The sequence below is a fragment of the Macrobrachium rosenbergii genome, chromosome 18 (genome assembly GCF_040412425.1).
Source record: "Macrobrachium rosenbergii isolate ZJJX-2024 chromosome 18, ASM4041242v1, whole genome shotgun sequence".
Classification (NCBI taxonomy): Eukaryota; Metazoa; Arthropoda; class Malacostraca; order Decapoda; family Palaemonidae; genus Macrobrachium; species Macrobrachium rosenbergii.
In genome coordinates, this window is record NC_089758.1 from 10,356,826 (window position 1) to 10,377,483 (window position 20,658).

The 20,658-nt window shown below is 41.2% G+C and overlaps 1 protein-coding gene across 1 annotated transcript in view; it reads left to right on the forward strand.

The window, feature by feature from the left end:
- Nucleotides 1–20,658, forward strand: part of LOC136848096 (trafficking protein particle complex subunit 12) — a 74,728-nt gene that overhangs the window by 38,739 nt on the left and 15,331 nt on the right. Inside the window, exons 5-7 of the mRNA XM_067120298.1 lie at nt 4,007–4,094; nt 7,496–7,642; nt 20,171–20,293. Of these exons, the coding sequence (XP_066976399.1) occupies nt 4,007–4,094; nt 7,496–7,642; nt 20,171–20,293 (358 nt within the window). The remainder of the gene's footprint in view (nt 1–4,006; nt 4,095–7,495; nt 7,643–20,170; nt 20,294–20,658) is intronic.

Below are 20,658 nucleotides of genomic sequence, written 5' to 3' on the forward strand. Positions count from 1 at the left end.
AATACAACAAAAAATAACTCATGGTTGTAGCTTCTATCAGTTTTGAAATATTTTCATATAAATCACGATGTGCCAAAATTTCAACCTTTGGTCAACTTTGACTCGACCGAAATGGTTGAAAAACGCAGTTGTAAGCTAAAACTCTTACATTCTAGTAATATTCAATCATTTACCTTCATTTTGCAACAAATTGGAAGTCTCTAGCACAATATTTTGATTTATGGTGAATTTTTGAAAAAACTTTTTCCTTACGTCCGCGTGCGGTAACTCGGCCGAACATCTCAGAAATTCTTTCGTCACTTTGTCGTAATGTTTGCACTGTTTTATATTAGTCGTTACATAAAGTTTTGTATATGAAAATGTGCGCAATTTCATGTAGAATACAACATAAAATAACTCATGGTTGTAGCTTCTATCAATTATGAAATATTTTCATATAAATCACAATGTGCCAAAATTTCAACCTTCGGTCAACTTTGACTCGACCGAAATGGTCGAAAAACGCAATTGTAAGCTAAAAATCTTACATTCTAGTAATAATCAATCATTTACCTTCATTTTGCAACAAATTGGAAGTCTCTAGCACAATATTTCGATTTATGGTGAATTTTTGAAAAAACTTTTTCCTTACATCCGTGCGGTAACTCGGCCGAACATCTCATAAATTCTTTCGACACTTTGTCGTAATGTTTGCACCGTTTTATATTAGTCATTACACAAAGTTTTATACGTGAAAATGTGTGCAATTTCACGTAGAATACAACAAAAAATAACTCATGGTTGTAGCTTTTATCAGTTTTGAAATATTTTCATATAAATCACGATAAATAGAAAAAATTTGACCTTCGGTCAACTTTGACTCAACCGAAATGGTTGAAAACTGCAATTGTAAGCTAAAACACTTACAATCTTAGTAATATTCAATCAATTACCTTCATTTTGCAACAAACGGGAAGTCTCTAGCACAATATTTCGATTTATGGTGAATTTTTGAAAAAAAATTTTTTTACGTCCACACATTACGAATTCATACATCATTTTGTGATATTTTCTCTGTGTTGCTTTGATCGTTTTACAATTTGTTATATAACAAAATCATTGCAATTTAGTGTACAATACAAAGAAAAAAAAAAAATCATTAGCTTTAACCGTTTTGCTCACAGTGCGATTTGTATACAATTATATATGAAATTTTTTTTTGCACTGTCATATATTTCAATATTTATATATGATAATGATATTTTTTTCATTTCTGATGGTTGCATACTAAACTTCAGGCAATGTCAAAAAAAGGAGCCAAAAATGAACTCTTAATCTTAAAAACTAAGCGTACTGTGATCTTTTGAAAAAAACTTTTTTTCCGCTTCGGCGCTAACTCCTGAACGCCGCTGGCATACGGCAGACACTTTCGTAAATAGAGGCTCGGCGTTTAAGGGTTAAAGATTATAAATGACTCCATGCCCTGAAGTATTCAGTACCTGTTATGGTGCTGATGTTGATGGTACTTGTTATTATTTGTTTATAAGATCCTTTAGCTTATATAGTACAGTACTTCTGTTTTTTTGAAGTAGATTTCTTGGTACATAGTTAATCAGTAAAAATGCCAAAATGATCCCTGTGATTTTTGAAGCTCATTATAAAATGAATTCCACAAGAATTCTATTCCTCACACCAATGGACTGTGGAATTGTCTCCCTGAGGATGTTGTGCAATTGGAACTTCAAAAGTCCAAGCGAAGATGCAATGCATTACGTAATACAATTCTCCTTCATTTTAATAATTTACTTACGTTTTTATTGATGTTAATTTGTTAATTAATTTTTCTTTTTTTGATAATTGAGATCTCTTCTTTCTGTATTTCCCTTTACCTCCTCTTACTTCTTTGGAGGCTTGAATTTGAAGTCAGTGGCCTCTGTGGGCTTGTTCCATATGAATAGGGTTCATTAGGGCTGGTCAGCCTCAGGATGAGCGACCCTCTCACCTCAGCATTGATTCCTTGGGAAAGGATCTTTACCTCAGTTTCCTCAGTCTACTCATACAGCTGAGTACCTATCCCTGATGGGGTAGGGTCCAACTATGGGTTAAATAGCAAAACTCAGCAATGATGGAAAGAAATGAAAGATTAAATGACAACGATGTAATTGGAACCTCTGGCAACAGAGGAGCTTTGTCTGGCAGCCAGGTATACAGCCCAATGACTGGGGAGGATGGTCAGGTACTTGGAGGTCATCATCCAGCAACTGACCACCACAAGACAGTAACCAGAAACCAAAGACTGGAGCTGCAGAGGCAAACCAGAAGAATAAAAAATGGACAAGAGAAGAAAGTAAGGAAATATGGAGATGCTACGTCAGAAGCAACCCAACAGGAAGAGGATACAGAAGAAGATTGGTCAGCATATGGAATGAAATAAATAACACCCCTTGAACAGAACAGAGGCTAGCAGACCAAGTAAGAAACATAAAGAGAAAGAACTGGCTCTCCACAAGAGAAAGAGGAACTGGAGAGAGAAATAACACCCAGCAACGAAGGACAAGAAGATGAAATAAGAGAGGATACCACACAAGACAACAGGAACAACTAGCTACCAAACAATGGCACACGAGGAAATACCAAAGATGTAACAGAGAGGTTGGAATGGGTGGAAAAGATCAGACAATGGATGAAGCCAGATACAGAAAAAACAAAGATCCCCTTCATGAAAGCCTACAACACAAAGAAACTAAGGTAGAAAACATGTGAAGTTAATTAAATAATGAGACTAATACACACCACTAGTATCACAGAAACAAATAACCTGGCATATGCAGGAGCAAGACTAGTAGTAGAACTCATGGGGATACAAACACCAACACCACGATCACAACCAACCCAACAGAAACCAAATCAGTTTTTCCAGATGAAATTTTTCACCAAAAGCAAGTATTCAAAATTTATAATAAAGATTTTCATACCAAATAATGAAAATAGCATTACTTTACTCCATTCTTTGAGAGGTATCACACTGAAATTAATCACCAATAAAAGCTACATAATTCAGTATCTGAATAATTACCTATATATCATTTGCATATTGTATCACCCTTCTATAATAAAACATAATTACATAATAGTACAGTGTAATATTATAACAGTAATGAAAATAACAAAGAATCGAAGTACAAATATAAATGAGAGAAAATTAGTCATTTACACGATTAGCAGGACGCTGCTCTCGTCACTAGGGATGAAAACATGCTCAGGGTGAAAGGGTTAAAGAACTGAATAAAGTTCCTCTGTCTTTTGTAGATAATGTCTTATTGCATGAACTAGACACCTAAGATCTACCTCCTCAGCTGAAAAAGGTGATGGTAGGATAGGCATTTTAAGAGACATGGCCATAACGTCTTTAGGACTGGAATACTCTGCCTGAGTTACAGAGTCCAGAGCAAAAGAAGCCAATAGAGGACAAAATCTTGGAAAAGCATGAAGCTCACAGACATGACTTGTGGAGACCAGTGTTAACAGAAAGACTGTTTTCAGTGTCACGCTGAATAAAGAGGCCTCTCATAATGGTATTTATGGAGATAATACCAAACTTTCAAAACTAATGCCAAGTCCATTGAGTTACCTGGCCAAAATTCCTGAACAGTTAAGAAATATCTTGATCAGCATCCAAATCCATACCATGTTGAATGAAAACTCTAGATAGGGCAACCCTGTAATCTTTTATTGCAGAAAAGGTTAATCCCTCTTGATGATGGAGAAAAAAGTTAGCTGTTATGTGAATAGAGGCATTAAGTGCAGGATTGACATGTTTAGATCACCCATGAAATGCTAATCATGTGGTGAGATTTTGCATTGAAAAAATTTTTGTTTTTGAAAATCATTTTTTTTTATGATTGTAAAATTTTTGCTTGAAAATAATTTTTTTTATGATTGTAAAATTTTTTGCCTGAAGCTAAAACTTGCTGCTTGAATAGCTGCCTTACATTTTATTTTATGTAGTTTTCTTATGTACTTAAAGGTTGTTGGTAGCAGAACTTCCACAGTATCTAGGAAAACACACTCAGGCTCTGGACAGACTTAGTGCTCTTCAAAGAACTTGTGACCAGGTAAACAACCAGTCATTTTCTAATTATCAAAGTTCATTGCTCCAAAAATTTACTATGGTAAAATAATTTTTTTTTTTTTTTTTTTTTTTCACCACAAACCCGTTTTATGTTAGCCCCCGTTTGTGGTCTTCATGATTCATAGACACTCCATTCCCTGGTTACAAGGAGTTGACCATCTACTTGCAGGCTGGCAGCGTGGTGCATGTTCCCCATAGATCAGTAAGTTTAGGCAAGCGAGAGTCCCACTTTTTGTAATTTTTTTTTCCTTCACTCATGCACTTAAGGAAATAGTGAATCTGTATGAATCATTCTGTTCCTTTTTTTTCACTGCCTAATATTGTTTCACCACTGCGCCCAGCCATGCCAGGTAGTACAGTATTTACTGAAGAGCAGTATTGCAAAAACTTTTTCAGTTATTGTGTGATATAAATACCACTTGTTTATTAGTGTGATATTTCCATTCTCTACTTTTTCATTCTCGACTTTGGTAATTCATGAGTAATGAGGCTTGACTAGTTCTGCTCGGTTTGCTCTACAGTATTTGTTTTGCCTCTTTTTATTTATTGGTGGCTTGTTTTTCCAGTAACACCTTGTTGTAGTGGACCTCAACAGACATACGCACTTATTAGAGAAACCTCAACACGCATACACACTTATTAGCTATATTATTGTCATTATTTTTTGCCTGGCTAAGATTTTAGATGTCATACATTTGTAAATGTCTCTTAAATTGAATTTTAAGCATAAAGTATAGACTGGTTTAGGTGAGGAACTCTAGTATGTAGAATTGTTGTTAGTTGTAAGATATCCAGAAAATATTCAGTTGCAGGCTATAATGCAGGGTCTTTGTTACTTATCAGAAAGCCAGACCCCCCAAGTGTCTGTTAATTTGATGTGCTACTTTTTATGTTGATTTATTCAGGTGTTAAGTATTTTGATTCACGTACAGTACTCATTTCTGAAACACGAACATGGTCGTGATCAAAATTTGAAAAATGTGGGCAATCGCTCATCTCCGTGTGCATCCGAGCCACTTTGGGGACCACCATCTTGTTATTGTAGGGTACTGTACATCTCCCACACACTTCCGACACACATTCATTCGCTTCAAACTCTTTGTGCTTTTTGCATGGAAACTTGTGATTTTTTTGTCATAATGGCCCCTAAGAAAGTGAAGAGTGATGGTAAGAAGGTGCAGAAGACCATAACCATTGAAACAAAGAAAGAAATTTAAGGAAAGTATGATTAAAAGTGCACAAAAAAACCCAGAAGGGACAAATCTCTGGAATGAGATCTCCCCGACCTGGATATGGGGGTGCTCTCTCTGCGCAATAACTTCCTCCCCACCCATCCTCCTCTTCTTGTCTGTCAAGCCAGAAGTCGTGTCAGCTAACATAAGCGTTCACTTTTTAAATGTTTTTTTGTTTTAATTTACTATTATAAATTATATTATTAGATATATTAAGGTTTTTCACACTTTGTTTAATGTTATGTAAAATAAAATAAAATACGTAATTTTATAATGGTTTGTAGGGGTCACGAACAAATTAATCGTACAGTATTCCCATTAAACCGTATGGGTTAATTAACTTTAGGTCGCGAACATATTGGAACATGAACAAAGTTAGTTAAAAAAGTAACTGAGTATTAAAAGTATTGTTAGTAACGTTATACTTTTGCGTAAATGCGTACAGCCATAAACAACGACTGAGAAACTGTTGTTTTGTTTATCACCGAATCGGATAACGACAGCCCTTTTGCTTGTATTTCAACCATCGTATGGTAATACACAATTACCGTAGGTTATAGTACAAATGACATCAAGTAGAATAGGACTGATATATATTTACATTATACCCTTATTCAGTATGGATAAAAGATCAGCAAGGAAATATACTGCTAAATTTAAGCTGCAAGTTGTAGTTGAAGCTGAGAAAACAATGTTCAAGCTGCTAATGACTATATATTATCATGCATCGGCAATATGCAAGCGTTAAAGGTCACTAATGACTTTGAGAAGCAAGCAGCAGGTTGTTGTGCTGTCCCACAATACCCTTGAGACCCAGCAGTTAGATGTATGGGTTCCCCAAAACCCATAGCTCACACACAGTAGTCAGGTTGCCCATGAAAATCTATTTAGCCCTGAGTTGGGCTTAAAGCCTGGACCACCACAATTGAAAGTTCAGACGCTATTACCCACCTGTCAGGACCCCAAAAGAAAATGCACTGATCTCAAATAGTTTCTCTTTTGGAAAGTCACACTAATGCCCTAATTTATGCTCAAGTTATGACTATGCTACTGAAATGATTATGAACACTTGCACCTAAGACTGACTGTATAGTCAGATCAAGAGATCATCTTTACTGGAATCCTTGACACATGTTGAGAGCAGGCAAACCCTTCAAAAGCACGTAGAAGGTAGTTGAGCTAATGCAGTACCCTGAGCCTGATCACGCTTGTTGAGAGTTCAAATTTTGTCATGCTAGTCTTGGAGATTGTGGAAGACTCTTCAGACTTTTAACCAGCTGGTTACCAAAAGGCAGATCTCGGGTTTGATTCAAAGGAGACTGAATATTTTAGTTTCTTCCTTTGCTTGTATAATTTTCCTAGTAGTTCCTGGTTCTTTCGGAGCCCAGTTAGGCTTGAATACTGTTGACCAAGACAGCATTTGGGATGAGGAAAGGTGACTCATTCCCCCATCCATTTTTGGTTGTCTGTTCTACCTTCATTGGACAGAAATGAGGCTTTTGATGAAAGATGAAACCTAAGGATACATGGGCACATGCACAGTGCTGCAGGTCAGCTAACAGATGATCTTTTGACTGGGGAGTGGAGTATCTGGCATTTGTGAAGGCCACGAAAATGGCTAATGTAAATGATGGGCATATATTGGATTTATTTTTAAAGCTACATATTTTAGAGATAACTATCCTTAGAGTTAACAGGACATCAGCATCCTTAGAATTATCATGAAGTCCTGTTGTTGTTGCATCAGTGGTAAGGAATCCGACATTTTTTAATTATGCAGTCATACATTTTTCCCAAAGAGTTTTGCAAATCCCTGTACAGCACTGAATGACCACCATCCTGAGCAGTCAAGCACAGATGTAATGATGATATGATTTCATAAGAACATACTTTTCAGATATGGTATAGCCATTTTTAAATTGTAAAATAAGTAATTTGGAATGAAGATTATATAAAATTTTGTTGTTGAAGAATTAGATGGAGAGGTGTGCTTACAGCAGATTGCAGTGGATGAAAAATAATCTTTATATTCCCATGAGTTATGAGTTTTTAATCTAGTAATTAAACAGACAAGTGTTATTACTTTTTGAAATTAGCTGCCTTTTTACCAAATAACTTTTCATGTAATGATTAATAAACTTGTTTTTTACAGATAATTGAAAATTTAAGTAATGGATTAAGTGAGGATGGAAGTAATTTAGAAATGAGTACAAACATGCGTGATGATTCACTGAAGCTGTGGAAAACGCGTAGATTACGAGTAATCTATTCTATCACAAACTGTGCAGTTAGTTTAAAGGTAATGTAAATTTCCTGTCATTTTCCTGCTGTTGCTGGAGAATTATTTTTAATTACTGTATTAGTGCTTGCTCTTGTTATTCTTTGTCCGTGTTTTAGAGTACTCCCTTGTTTAGCCCCACTATTACTGTACATCCACTGTCCTTCTGGATATTGGAAATTTCCAGATATCTTGAAAAAACACCATGTATGTAAAACAGCAATTTCATACTTTTTTTTCCCTTTTTGTCTCTACACAGCACTGGAAATCCTTACAAACAACACACAATACAAAACTGTACATAAAAAAAAGCCAAACTGCAGTATACTGTATATAAAATGTATAAAAAAAATTCACATTGAAATTCTCTCTCTCTCTTACCTGTGAGCAAAGCTGAAACTACTTAAGTAGGCTTGACTTGGATAATCCCTTTTTTTTTAATGAATAACCCAGAGGGAGAAACAGAAAAGCAAGCAAATGCACAGTAATATGATGCACACACACATACGTATATGCATACACATGCTGATTTTATATGGAGCAACTAGCCACTATTTTGTAATTTTTGGTAACTCCATATTAAAAATTCAAGAAACATTTATTCAAATTTGTGTGTGTATATATTAACACTTTTTAAAGATGTACTATTGTTAATAATTTTTTATGGCATACAAAAATTTTTCAAATCTTGACATCATCCACAACTCATCACAAACTACTAGAGCTTGGTAAATAAGTAGTTTTTCAACAATTATCTTAATTATACTTCATTAAACACTTGGCTGGGACTGAGAGGTAGGGTCTATTCCATCTGTAGTAAATGTATCTTGAATTCAATAGATGTGTATGTATAAGAGTGGGAATAGCAGATGTTTTGTCTAAGTAAAAATATTGCTCTTTTTTTCTGTCCATTTTGCTTGGCTTTTGAAAAAACAAACATGACCAGCTACAATATCTATGGGATTAGGGACGTCATATGCATGTGGTTTCCAGCTGGAACAAAGGGGAAGTGGTCAGTTTACCCATACCTGTTGGACAGTGCACAACTTATTAAACTTTCTCATGTTTCTGTGTGTGTGTTTGTGTGTGTTTTTGTTGTTGTCTTTTTTCTGGTGATTTTAATGCAAATAAGTCATCATGAGGTCCAAGAAGGTTAGAGATGACCGCAACCAAAAAGAAAAGTACATTAGATAGAAAAACAGAGTTAAAAAAGAAACTTGCAGTTAATGTTGAAAGTGGTGTCTGAATCAGTGATATAGCCAAGGAGTTTATTATGGCAAAAACTACAGTTTCTTCAATATTACAAAGTAAAGGCCATCAAATGAACTGATGTTCTGTTATTATTATTTTTTTTTTTTTTTCTATCAGTCATCCTATTCGACTGGGTGGTATTTATAGTGTGGGGTTCTGGGTTGCATCCTGCCTCCTTAGGAGTACATCACTTTTCTCACTATGTGTTTTCTCACTGTGTGTGCTGTTTCTAATAGCATACTCTTCTGCATGAGTCCTGGAGCTACTTTGGCATCTAGTTTTTCCAGGTTCCTTTTCAGGGATCTTGGGATTGTGCCTAGTCTTCCTACTGGCATATCCCATATCCTAATTATTTCTATTTTCAGGTCTTGATACTTATCAATTTTTTCTCTTTCTTTCTCATCTACTCTGGTGTCCCATGATACTGTGACATCAGTGAGTGATACTTTCTTCTTGATTTTGTCAATGTTGAGTCTGGTCTATTGGCACATATCACCCTATCTGTTCTGATACCATAGTCCCAGAGGATCTTTGCCTGATCATTTTATATCACTATCAGGTTGGTGTTTATAGCACTTATTACTGCAAGCTAGCTGGTGTTTCTTGCACAGGCTCCAGTGGAGGGCTTTTGCTACTGAATCATGCCTCTTTTTGTACTGGTTCTGTGCCAGCGCCAGACATTAACTTGCTTTGCGGCTTATGGTCTCATCTTTCATATTGCACTTCCTGTATATGGGTGAGATGTCATTTCCATCTATTGTTCTTCGGACATATCTGGTTCTTAGGGCCTGATCTTGTGCCGCTGTTAGCATTTGTGCCACTGTTAGCATTCCTTCTGTTTCCTTCTTGAGTTGTCCGCTCTGTAGCCATTGCCATGTTTCATTGCTGGCCAGTTCTTTAGTCTGTCTCATGTACTGTCCGTGCTTTAGTTTGCTGTGCCATTCCTCTGTTCTCAGTTTCCTTTCCAGTGCTGAATGACCTCATAGGTTCCAGTAATTGGCCTTTGGCCTAAACTCTGTATTCCATTTCTTACTGTAATGAGTAACAGGGCCAGGGTTCAACTCAATGTCTCCCAAAAGAATTAAAATCAACAATGTAAAATTAGTATTAAAACTAATAAATAGACTCATGACAACAGTAACATTGTAAAAATCAACAGAACAATAAACAACAATAATACCATCAACAACAACAATACTGTATTTACATTATTTACAAAGATTCTGTTGAAAGTATAAATAAACCTGACCATATGCCATTGAAAAAAGTGCTGAAAGAAACTGGTCAACAAAGTGGAGCTGGCATGCGCTGCAAGGCAAACAAGAAACCCTATAGGTTTGCCACAGCAAATGATGTAGGACAGTGAGGATGGATTTAGAAATTATAAAAAGCTCAGAAGGAAAAGATTAAGTAAAGACAAAGGCACTTTATTGATAATCTACCAAGCAACTTTTGCTTTCTCATCAGCCTGTCCTATTCACTTTTCAAAAAAACAGGAAAGTGAAAAAAAAAAAGAGGAAAAATGCCTGATTGTAACCTCAAGCAAGGGAACTCAAACCAAAGACCTGGAAGGCCGTGGTACAATGGCTATGGCACAGAACAAGGTTTGTATTCAGAGTAACCTTCTTTTAGAAGCTGTTACAAAACAAAAGGTCTGACAGTTGCAGAGGTTGAGAAATTGTTGCTAATCTGGATAAATGAAAAACAGTCAGCTGGTGATAGTCCTCACATATGTGAAAAGGCAAGACAACTATATGCTATCTTGAAAACCACCCCTGGAATGAGTGCTGATGTAGGTTGTACTTAACTGTTCAAAGCCAGTCATGGGTGATTTGAGAAATTTAAGAGAAGTGGCATACACAGGAGGGCAAACATGGGGAACTACCAGATCTGACAAAGATCCTGTCAAAAATGATATTAAAAGAGTCCAAGGACTGTGTAGAGATTGAGTTTTGTTTTGCAACAAAAGTGTTCAGTTATGTTGAGACAGGCCAAACAGGACCTATAACACTGGAGAGAAATTATTGCCAGGACACAAACCAATGAAGGACAGACTCACTTAGTATTTTGGTTTTTATGAATGCAAGTGGGGGTTGAAAACTGAGACCTTTGCTTGTAGATCACTTAGACACAAAACTGAATGTTTTGCCGGCTGATGAAGAGTTAGAGGAATGTATTTCTGGTGATAGAAATTCAATTCTCGCTATAATGTGGTTTGGATTCCACAATAAGCTGTAGGTCCCGTTGCTAAGTAACCAATTGGTTCTTAGCCATGTAAAATAAGTCTAATCCTTCGGGCCAGCCCTAGGAGAGCTGTTAATCAGCTCAGTGGTCTGGTAAAACTAAGGTATACTTACTTATTTTTAAGAGAATAATGTTTTTAAGAGTAAGTTAAATGTGATGCAGAGGGCTAATAGCAAAGCTTGGGTAACCAGGAAATTTTTTGTTGAGTAGTTGAATGAATTGTTAAGAAATGCCTCAGGGAGAAATAATTGCCCCTGAAGGCTCTTATTGTTCTGGGCGGTGCTCATGCTCATTCTCCAAGCTTGGAGGCCAAATTGCTGGAGGAGTTTAACTTCCAAACAGTGAAGTTTTTGCCCCATAAACTTGATCTTGTCCAGCTCATGGACCAGCTTTTTCCCTCTGATTTCAAGAAATTCTACACCAAAGCATTATTCTGGGGTGCTTTTAAGTGACCTGTGTTACAGGGCTGACCCTAATTGAATTATGGAAGAACCACTTCAGCACCCTCCATTGGCTAAGCCGAACAGACATAACTTTGGGGGGATGTCTTTTACAGGATCATGAACTCTGCCTTGAGTTCATGGCCAGATGATATCACAGAAAGGAACTTTGATGGCTTTGAGGCTAAGCCTGTTGTAGAGGATAATATGTCTAGGCAAGCCAATGGGCTTGGAGGCATTTCCAAGCAAACTGCATACAGTGCACAACAGTTACAAACAAAACTGTATACAGACACCTAAGATTAAAGGGGTATCTATTTTAATTAAGGGATTTTGACAGAGGAAAAATCTATTTCTGAGGAAGGTCCCGTGTCACCCGGTGAAATTCCATTACAGCACGAATTTCTAGGTATAACAATGCTAGATATACCAGAGAAAAAGAGCTTTCAGGAAAGCTGGGGTTACTACCCCCAGTCGATCGTCTTTTAGGAAGACGTCGGTATAATGAAGGGTGAGTGAAATACCACTACCACGGAAATAAACTCGAAAGATCTCTCCTTATCAAAACCCCCGTAAAAGAGCGGTGAGCCGTTACAGCTCCCACACTCAACACCCGCCAGGACGGCGACACCAGCGCCACCTACTTCATTCCATGCTAGCACTAACCCCAGACTTGGCATGTGCAAGTAGGGGAGTACTAGGTCAGTTAGGGAGGGTCACGGGTGACACGGACCTTCCTCAGAAATAGATTTTTCCTCTGTCAAAATCCCTTTTCTGAGTCCAGTCCCGTGTCAGCCGGTGAAATAGTGATAGAGAATCATGCCAAGACTGCTACTACTGGGAAAAAGGGGGGTAATCTGAAGAAAAAGCAAAATTGTAACGAAAATAATTTTAATCAAGCAATCTCTTTCATGAAGCAAGAATACTTAAAAGTAAGGTATCTTAAATCTAAGGCACATCAAAAAACTTAGCACTACAAAACAAGGGGAGGTCCCCGGTATGATGGGGAAAAAACCTCAAAAATCTTAAAATTACTTAAAGGTAGTGAAACATGAAATGTGCACAGAACAAGCAAATACAACCTTAAAACTATACACGTAAACTTAGGCTAAACACGTAAGAGACAAGACTAATGAAAATTAACACACACAAACATCTGGGGTACGTGGAGCCAAATAAAAACCGTCCAGTACCCCGCAAGCGAAAACAATTATGGCTAGTCAGATTACACTTTTCCATCAGTAGATACAAGATACATCAATATGAGGGGCTAGGCAGTGAGGCATAAACAACCAGGAGAATAAGCAGAGAAGCAAATGAGGTAGGCGGGCGGGGGGGAAAAGGTGGGGAGATGACACTTCCCACTGCTATTGTAGAATATTTCAGGGCTTCGAGCGATTTTAAATAGTGGCGTTTAAACACTAGAGGTGATTTCCAACCCGTATATTTTGATAACTCTGAAAAGTCCATATTATGAAAGTAATTAATAGAAGTAGCCACTGCTCGAATATCATGAACTTTAGGAACTGAGTCTGGGTTGGCTTGTTTAATGAAATACAGAATTTGTTGCCTTATAGCATTCAGAGAAAGAGTACCACCTTTCTCCCTGATAAAAAGAGGACCCGACTTACTCTGTGGAGTTCTTAAGAGGTAAGATTTAAGTGTATAAACTGGACATAAAGATTGATCTTGAAGAAGGGGCACCACCTTCCAAGGAGACCACCTGTCCTGTGGGTCTTCGTTCTTAGCTAAAAATCTAGGGTCAGGGGAAAGGAGGACTTCTCCAGATGGGAGGAAGTTAACAAAACTATCACCTCTAGTGAGAGCCGACAGCTCTGAGATTCTAGCACCTGAAGCCAAGCTAATCAAAAATAAGGTCTTCCTTAACAGATCCTGACAAGAGCAATGGGAGTTATCCAACTCTGATGCTAACTTAAGGACGTCATTGAGAAACCAAGTAACCGAATGTGGATGTGATACTGGTCTCAGACGAGCGCATGCTCTGGGGATGGATGAAAAATAGGAATCTGTAAGGTCGATTTTAAAGCCGTAAAGAAATACTTTCTTCAATGCTGACTTGACTGTGGTAATAGTGGCGGGAGCCAGGCCTTTCTCAAACAGTGACCTAAAGAAGGAAACTCCTAAATTAGTCGTCATAATTTTGGCTTCAGATGCTTTCAGGAAGGAGGCTAATTTTTTGACTGCTGAGTCATACTGTCTAAGAGTAGAATCTCTTTTATCTGATTCTAAAAACAGAGTGTTGACAGGGTCAATGTTCGCACCTTTTTGGGCTGCGAACTTTATAAAGTCCATAAAACTAGGGCATTCTGAATCCTTGAGGAAGCTGACACAGTCTTGGTTTGTACTGTCTGGGTCAGAATGGGCTTGGGAATCCGAAGACTCCGTAATCCCAGTTCCTGAAGGAGAGGGAACCAATTGCTCTTCGGCCAATAGGGGGCTATTAGGGCTGGTTGACCTTTGAATGTCCTGAGTTTGTGTAATACTTTCAGCAGTAAATTTATTGGAGGGAACAGATAAATCTTCTCCCAATTGTTCCAATCTACTGTCATTGCGTCTGTGGCGAACGCCTGAGGGTCCAGGTTGGGGGCCACGTAACAGGGGAGCTTGAAGTTGCTCTCCGTTGCGAACAGATCCACTTGGAGGCCCGGAACCCGGCGGCAAATCCATTTGAAAGATTCCGCATCCAGGGACCACTCCGTCTCCAACGGGGTATTCCTGGACAGGGAATCCGCCACCACGTTCCGGACTCCTGCTAGGTGGGTGGCTGACAGGTGCCAACCGTGCTTGTTCGCCAGGAGAAGATAGCTACCATTACTTGGTTTACTCGACCTGATTTGGAGCCGCCCCTGTTGATGCAATGAACTACCACTGCGCTGTCTAACACCAACCTGATATGAATCCGGTTGGGAGGGCGGATTTTCTTCAGAGTTAGAAAGACCGCCATAGCTTCCAGGGTGTTTATATGGAACTGCTGAAACATTGTGGACCACGTTCCTTGTACTTTCTGTTTTGGTGAATATCCCCCCCAGCCGCTTAGAGAAGCGTCTGTGTGGATAACTAGTGCCGGAGGGGGAAATTGAAGCGAACTGTTTTGGACAGGCCCTTGACTGTGGTCCAAGGCCGCAGTCTTGTCTTTAAGATTCGAGGGATAGAGGAGACCTTGTCCCTGAGCTTGGCATTTGCTCGACTCCGCCACACTCTGTTTATGTCTTTTAATTTGGCTTTCAAGAGCAGGTCTGTCACTGAGGCAAATTGAAGGGACCCGAGACTCTTTCTTGGGACCGACAGGATGCCGATGGATTTTGAGAAACCTCTTGGTGAGAGATGCTATCTCTTTCCTCTTGGGAGGCGGGAGAGATAACGTGTGGGAGGACAGATCCCACTGGAGACCCAGCCACTGAAACCGGGACTCGGAGTCAGGCGGGACTTCTCTGTTCAGCTGAAAACCCAGTGACTCTAGGAAATTGATGACTATGGACGTGGCTTCTTGACACTCCGGAACAGTTGGTGCCCAGATTATCCAATCGTCTAGGTACGCTGCTAGGGAAATTCCTTGGGACCGGAGCTGCTGTACTACCGTGTCCGCCAGCTTGGTGAATACCCTGGGTGCAATGTTCAGACCGAAGGCCATGACCCTGAAGGAGTAGGCTTGATTCCCGAGTCTGAAACCGAGGAACTGAGAAAAGTTCCGCGCAATCGGGACGTGATAATAAGCGTCTGAAAGATCGATAGAGGTGGTGACGGCCCCACGCGAAGTAGAGTCCGTACCTGAGCTACCGTAAGCATGCGAAACTTGTCGCATTTTATGTAGAGATTTAGACGCGACAGATCCAGGATCACTCTTTGCTGATCGGAGTCTTTTTTGGGAACAGTGAATAGCCTGCCTTGAAACTTTAGGTGCCTTGCTTTCTTTATTGCTCGTTTGTTGAGCAATTCTGTTACGTAATCCTGTAGGATTGATGTGGGTGGCTGGTAAAACCTGGTTAGAGGGGGAGGGTTCTTGATCCAGCTCCACCCCAGTCCCTTGGACACAATGCTGTGTGCCCAAGGGCTGAAGGTCCATTGGTCCCTGAACCAATACAGGCGACCGCCTACCTGTGTTCTCTCAGTGGGAGGGAGCGGGTTTATTCCCTCTACCACGTCCAGGTCTTCCTCTTGGGGTGGTGTTAGACCTTCCTCTGTGGGGGACCTTGCCCCTTCCTCCCCTTGCAACCCTATTGAGGCCGTGAAAAAATCCACGGCCCTCATATGTAGGGTTGTAAGCTGGTGAGGACACATAGGAGGGCGCCGCTGGTTGGACCAACACGTACTGTTGGGGGTGGGCCTTAGAGGTAGATGGTTGGGCCACTGCCGAGACCGGGACGGCTTGAACTACCGCCTGATGGGGCCTCTTATGCCTCCTGAAGCGTTTGCCTCCTCTCGTCTGGGGGCCGGCCGATTCTGGAGTCTTGCGCTTATAAGTGGGAATTCCCCACCGAGAGCGCAGACTCTGATTGGCCCGTGTAGCCTCAGACATGACGGATGTAACCTCTTCTTCAGGGAAGAGGTTAGGTCCCCAGATCGAGCTTTTAACGAGCTTGTTAGGCTCGTGGCGGATAGTAGCGTCAGCAAAAATGAATTTTCTGCACTCCAGTCTGGCCATGATAAACTCATGCAAGTCCGACTGGAAGCTTGCCAGGAAGGACTTAGCTAGGACCTGGAAAAAGGGTTCGTCTGAGCCGGAGACGGCAGTAGCCTCTGTGAGACAGCCGGAGCTCAAGGACCGGGCTAACTTAGTCCGGGCCTCAAACTCCGCCTTCAATAAAGATTCCGGCAGCTTAGGGAGCTGTTCACTAAACTGCGTGGAAGCGCAGAGGGGGTCCAGCTTCCCTACGGTGAAAGTGGACGGGGCGTCCACCCAGAACTCATTACTTCCTGGGAATACCAGGGAAGTAGGATCTGTTTCCCTTAATTGAGGTAAGGGATTACCTTCAAAGCATGCTCGGGCCGTAGCCAGAGCAACTTTGTCCATGCAAGGAGTGGGAAGGTCTTCTCCCAGGGTGAACATCGTAAAATTGCCCTTGAAAGGGGTCAATTTCGTGTTTACTGCCTGCCACTCCGTCAGAGTGCGCAGGAGAGCCGACTGAGCCTGGTCCCTAGGGATGATGACAGTCTCCCTAGGAACCTTGTCTGACCGAATCCAGGCTTCTTCAGTGAGCCTTACGAAGCCTGGATAAGGGGGCAAGAGATCGGGGGGGAAGAACTCCAATTCCTCCAACCGTCTCGTGCCCAGACCTTCTGATAAGTTTGCCATCATGTTGGATGGCCCGGAGCGCTTGAACCGCCAAGGGTTACCGACATCAAGCGGCGGGAGGTCCGCAGTGTCGGGGATAGAATACTGTGGTTCTGCCGGAGGTTGGCGAGCCAAACCTGCCAGTATGTTGTCATAATTGGCAAACTTATCCGAGATTTTTTCAAACCTAGAATCTAGGTCCTCCGTGAACTTTTTGTAAAGTTCAGTGGCAAGGGCTTGTGCATCAAAAGAAGGTTGGCGAGGAGGGCTTGGTTTTGCAGCCCTCTTACTCGCGCCTTTGCCGGAGGAACTAGATTTGCTCCCGGAGGCTACCGGTCCTGAAACCTTAGCCTTCGACGGGGGGAAGGGCGATGCCTTCTTGGAAGTCGAGGACTTGTAGCCCTTCGCCTTCCATGAAGTCTTCAACTTCAACTTGGGGATAGCAGACGGAGCTCTATCACCCAAGGAGGAAGACTTCACAAAACCTGCGAAAGAAGAAACTGATGAAGCAGGGGAGTCAAACAAAGGGGGGCCCGCCCCAACATCCTCACTTACCTCACCACTTACCACCTGGTCCTGCTCCGTATTCATCGGTTCCAGGTCGAGATTTAGGGCGGCAACATCCTCCGAGACCTCGGCGTACATGATATCCACTTGAGGTGGCTGGGTCGCATCCCGGATTTGTTGGATGATTGGGGTGGCAAGTTCTTCAGGCACTGCAGCCGCCACCCGTGCGCCGGGGTAAAGCAAGTCCCTCAACCTGGCGTCGAGGACGTAGGGCTTCCCGGACGGAACATTCCTGCCGAACCCAGCCACCCAGGCCCGGAGGGATTCCAAGGCAGACTTCTTGGAAGCTTCGTCCGCCTGCAAGGAAACCTGCAGTTAGTCAGGAACGAAAAGTCAGACCGGGAATATAAACAATACACAACATGAGGAGCATGAACCGGAGGAAAGAAGACTGCCACTTACCGACTCATCCTGGATGGTTGAACAGAGAGCAAAGCAAACCTCACAACCATCGGGGTGCCAAACAACCAGGTCGTCAAGCCGGACCGCACAACCAGCGTGGGTCCGGCATACTACGTGCCCGTAGGGTTGTTGAAGGGAGGCGGTACACCCCGGCTCCTCACAGCGAACAGTCTGTAAAAATAAAAGTACATGAACCTCACACTCTAAGCAATCTAAAGCCGGCAAGGCCGAAACTCAACTACAACCGAATACTCGGCGGAGAAGAACTCCCTATTATAAACTGGGCCAATAAGCTTTAAATGCACAGAGTGGAAGGTAGGATTCAGACCCGGAGGACTCCGGGAATGAAGGAACGAAAACCAGGAACTAACCATAAGGGCTGCCAGAAAATAACGGCGGAGCCCCCGGGTGTAGGACCGGATTCACGTATATATGGTAAACAGATTTATCTAAGATTAAAACAAAATAATAATAATAACAATAATAAAAATAACAAGTGATGGTAATACTCCGGAGACCGGAGGGGTCCGCTTCGCTTACGTGATATAGAAACTTCCCACCCTTACCTCCCCGCCGGAGAAACAAAACGGGTAAAGTGTTCTATGTTCATAACATACGGCGGAGCCACACATTTCACCCTAACTTCGTAGCCCGATGGGGAGATGAGAGGTATGAGAAAGTGATTCGAACACGCTCGAGCAAACGAACCACCCACCCCACCACAGCGAAGCTGGGGACGGTATGGGAGGGAGCGAATCCCTCTACCAATAGGAGGAGTCCCTGAACTCGGAGAAAACGCCATCTAGCGTCACCCGCACGAGTCGCAAGGCTGAGGGGGTAGTGGAGAGGAGTAGGCTACCCGGAAGGGGACAGGAGACAGGGAGAACATGACACCCGCTCAACTGCATCCTTCCCTCCAAATGAACTTGGAAGGGTAGCCTACTCCAGGGAGCTACACAACCCGAAGCCCAACTCCTGTTAGGCGAAGCCTAATATAAGCCTAACCTAGTATAGGTTAGGAAAGAGTAAGGGGTGTAAAAGGAGAGGAGGAACCAGCAGGGAGAGAAATTTTGTGCCGAGAGCCAACCGGGACCGAGAAAGGGGGGTTAAGTAGGCGACTAGCCTAGAGGAACACACCCAAAGAACTCGATTCCCCCAAATGGAGGAAGAGAACTAAGGGGCTCACTCTAACCACCGTAAAACGACCCCGGAGGAAACAGCAACCAAAACTCCCTCAACCTGATCTCCGCACCCAGGGCAAGGGGATGGAGCTCACACTACAAAATACCATCACACATAAACAATCAAAATAAAATTAAGTTCATAGGGAGCGTAGCCTACCTCGGGGGAGAGGCCCACCGGAGGTAAACCACACAACCAAAAAACAATAAACAAAAATAATTAAAAATACTAAAAATAAAAGAAGAGCACCATCTTCAAGTATAAAATAATAGCCTACTGAGACTAAAATGAAAATGAACCCAACCTGGTGGGGGTACTTGGACGGGGCATCACCCTAAGAAAGGCCGATAGGCCGATAATGCAAAACAAAAACTAAAAAGGGGGGGGAGCCACCGTAAGGAACCACCAGGAAGGAATTCAAGGGGTTAAAACCTTTCTATAACGATGAGGAGACAACTCCAACCGAAAGAACAGAAGGAGTCGCCTCGCGGTCGACATGGCTGACGGGGGACGCCGTGGTGTCATAAGAAGATCTCAATATTTATGAAAACACGAGACCAAAACAGCCAAAAATAGATCAAAAACCCCACAAGAAGATGGTACCACAAGAGATGGAAAAGGTGCTCGATGCCATTGCAGATGATGAAAAACAATCCAAAAAAGGGGACGAGCACACAAAAGAAACGAACGTGTGCTAGAAAATGGAATGAAGTAGGTGGCGCTGGTGTCGCCGTCCTGGCCAGGTGTTGAGTGTGGGAGCTGTAACGGCTCACCGCTCTTTTCGGGGTTTTGATAAGGAGAGATCTTTCGAGTATATTTCCGTGGTAGTGGTATTTCACTCACCCTTCATTATACCGACGTCTTCCTAAAAGACGATCGACTGGGGTAGTAACCCCAGCTTTCCTGAAAGCTCTTTTTCTCTGGTATATCTAGCATTGTTATACCTAGAAATTCGTGCTGTAATGGAATTTCACCGGCTGACACGGGACTGGACTCAGAAAATATAATGTCATATATGTACATACATATACTGATTTGACATTTTTGACCATAGTATTTGAAAGTACTCAAGTGCTGTATGAAGGTACTCTTGTAGTTAACCTTTTAGTTATAGTTAAAGTATTAAATTAAAATTTTGCAGTTTATTCTCATTATACCTCAACTTTGTAGGATTTCCGATTAGCGGGTGGACTCTTGGAGCAGTTAATTGAAGAAGACCCCAATTCTGCTGCTGGTCTGTATTCAGCTTTAGGGAGGCTTTGCCTGCAGCTGGGTGATGTAACTGCAGCACAGGTAAAAGTATTTAAATACTGTCATGTGGAGGCATACAGGAAATAACAGTAATGTCTATAACTTAATTAGTAGATAGTTAAATACTTGTAACTGTTATAGATTTACTTTCAGAGTGATATTTTATGTAGTTATTTCTTGTCTTTCAGTGTAAAATGAAATAATTTCAGAAGTATCAATATAGGATTAATTTTTTCAATCCAGTGTTTTATTTTTGGGGGGGTTAAAGATAAATAATGAATCTAATATGCTTTAAGACTATTTTGGAGCAATAAATGAAAACAAATTGAGTATCCGATTATTATTGTTAGAAGTTAAATCTTTTAAGGTTAATTAAATCTTAATATTCTCTTCATTGTTCCAGTTTA